General features: G+C 40.7%; 2 protein-coding genes across 2 annotated transcripts; both read right to left on the bottom strand.

Moving 5' to 3' along the window:
• Positions 1-455: 455 nt before the first annotated feature.
• Positions 456-1,570, bottom strand: LOC102667845 (uncharacterized). The gene is made up of 2 exons (XM_006589948.1): positions 1,378-1,570; positions 456-904 (listed from the first exon to the last, which is right to left on the bottom strand). The coding sequence occupies exons 1-2, from the start codon at positions 1,568-1,570 to the stop codon at positions 456-458; spliced, it is 642 nt and encodes a 213-aa protein (XP_006590011.1).
• A 397-nt stretch (positions 1,571-1,967) lies between these two features.
• Positions 1,968-2,702, bottom strand: LOC106794796 (uncharacterized). The gene is made up of 2 exons (XM_014762679.1): positions 2,447-2,702; positions 1,968-2,176 (listed from the first exon to the last, which is right to left on the bottom strand). Exons 1-2 carry the CDS (start codon positions 2,700-2,702, stop codon positions 1,968-1,970), a joined length of 465 nt encoding a protein of 154 aa, XP_014618165.1.
• Between the last annotated feature and the right edge of the window lie 226 nt (positions 2,703-2,928).

Below are 2,928 nucleotides of genomic sequence, written 5' to 3'. Positions count from 1 at the left end.
AATTGCGCTTAGCACACAGATGCACTAAGCGAGACTATGATGCGCGCTTAGCGAGATGACTCGCTTAGCCCAATTCCAATAAATGCAATTCCATAGAGGTTTTTGGGCTCAGGGCGGTGGTCTCGCTTAGTGAGGCCCCTTCAGCCAATGGTTTGGGGTTGGTGCGCTTAGCGCGAGTGATGACTCGCTCAGTGCATGAAGGATGATTCGCTTAGCACACAGGGCGCGCTGAGTGAGTGGATGACTGAAAAATTTTCTAAGTTATTCCTCATCCACAACTTTAGAGAAGCTTTAACAACCCCTTGATCATAAAAAACAGGTTGATGACCTACTCTAACAATCACAAACAAGTTGAAACCTGACTATATGCAATGATTAATAAAATAAGGAAAAAGAGAGTTGGGTTGCCTCCCAGTAAGTGCTTCTTTAATGTCACTAGCTTGATGCATATTACCTCAAGGGTCTGGAGCAAGCTTGGCTCTGGCCATCAGAACCATCTCATTCTCTACTTCATCCATCTTGGAATAAACATTCCTGTCAAGTGAGTGTTTTTTTGCATCAAACAAATCAAATGTGATCTTCTGATCATCTATTCCTATTTCCAGATTACCTTTCCCTATATCCACCACACAATTGGCGGTTAGCATGAAGGGACAACCTAAAATCAGAGGGATTTCAGCATCCTCTTCAATGTCCATGATCACAAAGTCCACAGTGAAAGTGAATTGTCGCACCTTGACCAAAACATCTTCAACCATGCCATAAGGCCTTGAAATGTAACGATTTGCCAGCTGCAATGTCATTCTTGTTGCCATAATTTCCAGCTCTCCAATTCTTCTGCACATGGAGAGCGGCATCAAATTAATACTAGCTCCCAAATCAATGAGAGCTTTTCCAACTGACACTGCACCAATAGAGCAAGGGATTGTGACACTCCCTGGATCCTTGTATTTAGGTGGAAGGATTCTTTGAATCACAACATTGCAATTCCTTCCACCACAATATTATCGTTGTGGATATATTTGCCCTTCTTGGTCAGCATATCTTTCAGAAACTTAGAGTAGAGTGGCATTTGTTGCAAGGCTTCTCCAAAAGGGATAGTTATCTTCAATTTCTTGAAGATATCAAGAAAACGAGAAAAGTGTCGTTCCTTGTCTTTCTTGGATGGCACCAAAGGATATGGTACTTCCTTCCCTGAGCATGGGACAACCTCCTTCTTCTTTTCTCTAGCCAACTCACTCTTGGTCTTCTTTTCCTCCTCTTTTTCTTTCTTTTCTTCATTTTTGTCTTCTTTTTCTTCTTCATTTATTTTCTTTTCTCTCAACTGATCTTCTTCTTTTTCTTTTTCTTCTTAAGCTCCTGACTCTTGCTCATCACCATTCCTCCTTTCATCTTCCACTATGATTGCCTTCTTGCCTCGGGTCATGACAACTTTACATTCTTCCTTGAGATTTTTCTCGGTATTAGCTCCAAAATTTCCAGAAGAATTCTCAATTATTTGCTTGGCTAGCTGTCCCACTTGAATCTCTAAGTTCTTTATGGCAGACTTTGTGCTCTTGTGATTAGACATAGTAACCTGCATGAACTAAGCCAAAGTCTCCTCCAGCTTGGTTGTTCTCTCATAAAGGTTAGGCCCTTGATTTTGAGGCCTGTTGGATGATCCTCCTTGGTCTTTATTGAACTGGTTTCTAGGATGAGACCTCCATTGCCCTTGATTCTGATTAGAGCTGGAACCTTGCTAAAAAAAAATTCAAATCCACCTACATTAAATCCTGGTCTGTGCTGATTCACCATATAATTCACTTTTTGTGCAGCTTCATCAAGAGGTATACAACAACCAGATTCATGAGCTCCTCCACATATTCTACAACCTCCAACCTGCAAAACTTCTGAATGTGAAGGTTGAGTCACTTGTAATTGAGGTGGCAACTTACTAAGTGTTTCTGTCAATGTCTTAAGCTACTTAGCTAGCAACTTGTTCTGTGCCATAGTGCATCTTGTGAGGAAAGCTCTAATAGGCTTCTCTTTGTAGGAATATGAGTCTGATCATGTAAAATAGCATGATCACTAGCAGCCATATTCTCAATAAGCCCCATAGCTTTTTCAGGGGTCTTCAATTTAATCTTTCCTCTAGCAAAAGCATCCAATAACTGCTTGGACTGTGGTCTCAAACCATCTATAAAAATATTTAGCTGAATTGGCTCAGAGAATCCATGAGTTGGTGTTTTTCACAGCAAGCTACGGAATCTCTCAAGTGCTTCACTCAAAGATTCATTTGGAAATTGATGGAATGAGGAGATAGCTGCCTTGCCTTCAGCTACCTTAGACACAAGAAAATATTTCTTCAAAAATTTCTCTACAACCTCCTCCCAAGTCTTCAAGCTATTTCCCTAAAACAAATACAGCCACCTCTTGGCTTCTCCAGCCAAGGAAAATGAAAACAAACTGAGCCTCATTGCATCTTCTGGCACACTGGCAATCTTTACTGTGTTGCAAATCTCAATATAAGTAGCCAAGTGTGTGTAAGGGTCTTCATTTGGCAATCCATGAAACAAATTTCCTTGAATCAGCTGAATCAAGGAATGAGGATAAGTGATGTTGTGAGCTTGAACTTCTGGCCGCGCAATGATTGTGAAGAATTGTGGCACGGTTGAGCTAGAATAATCTTCAAGAGTAACCCTCCGTGGTTGATCTTCAGCCATAATTGGAACTTAAGATGCACCTACTTCAGATTCTCTTAACTCTAGAAAGACTGAAGATGATTCAGATGACTAAGCTTCCTCCAAACTTGGTTGTGTTGTCCTTTCCTGCAAAAATTTTCTCCTTCTCTCTGCATTGTTTCTCCTGCAAGTAGCTTCTATCTCCAAATTTAATGGAGCTAAATCACCTGTAGAAGAGTTACCTCGCATACAAGAAACACTAAATAGA

The sequence above is a fragment of the Glycine max genome, chromosome 10 (genome assembly GCF_000004515.6).
Source record: "Glycine max cultivar Williams 82 chromosome 10, Glycine_max_v4.0, whole genome shotgun sequence".
In the NCBI taxonomy this organism is placed as follows: Eukaryota; Viridiplantae; Streptophyta; class Magnoliopsida; order Fabales; family Fabaceae; genus Glycine; species Glycine max.
Note: the sequence above shows the minus strand (reverse complement) of the source record. Positions and strands in the feature narration are given on the sequence as shown.

What these genes read in the sequence shown, in the direction of transcription:
- LOC102667845 (XM_006589948.1), bottom strand. Translation starts at nt 1,570, where the DNA reads ATGTCTAATCACAAGAGCACAAAGTCTGCCATAAAGAACTTAGAGATT. An exon ending in GGAAGATGAAAGGAGGAATG is followed by an intron (nt 905 to 1,377) that starts GTGATGAGCAAG and finishes CTATTGGTGCAG; the next exon opens with TGTCAGTTGGAAAAGCTCTC.
- LOC106794796 (XM_014762679.1), bottom strand. Translation starts at nt 2,702, where the DNA reads ATGGCTGAAGATCAACCACGGAGGGTTACTCTTGAAGATTATTCTAGC. An exon ending in AGAAGATGCAATGAGGCTCA is followed by an intron (nt 2,177 to 2,446) that starts GTTTGTTTTCAT and finishes ATATTTTTATAG; the next exon opens with ATGGTTTGAGACCACAGTCC.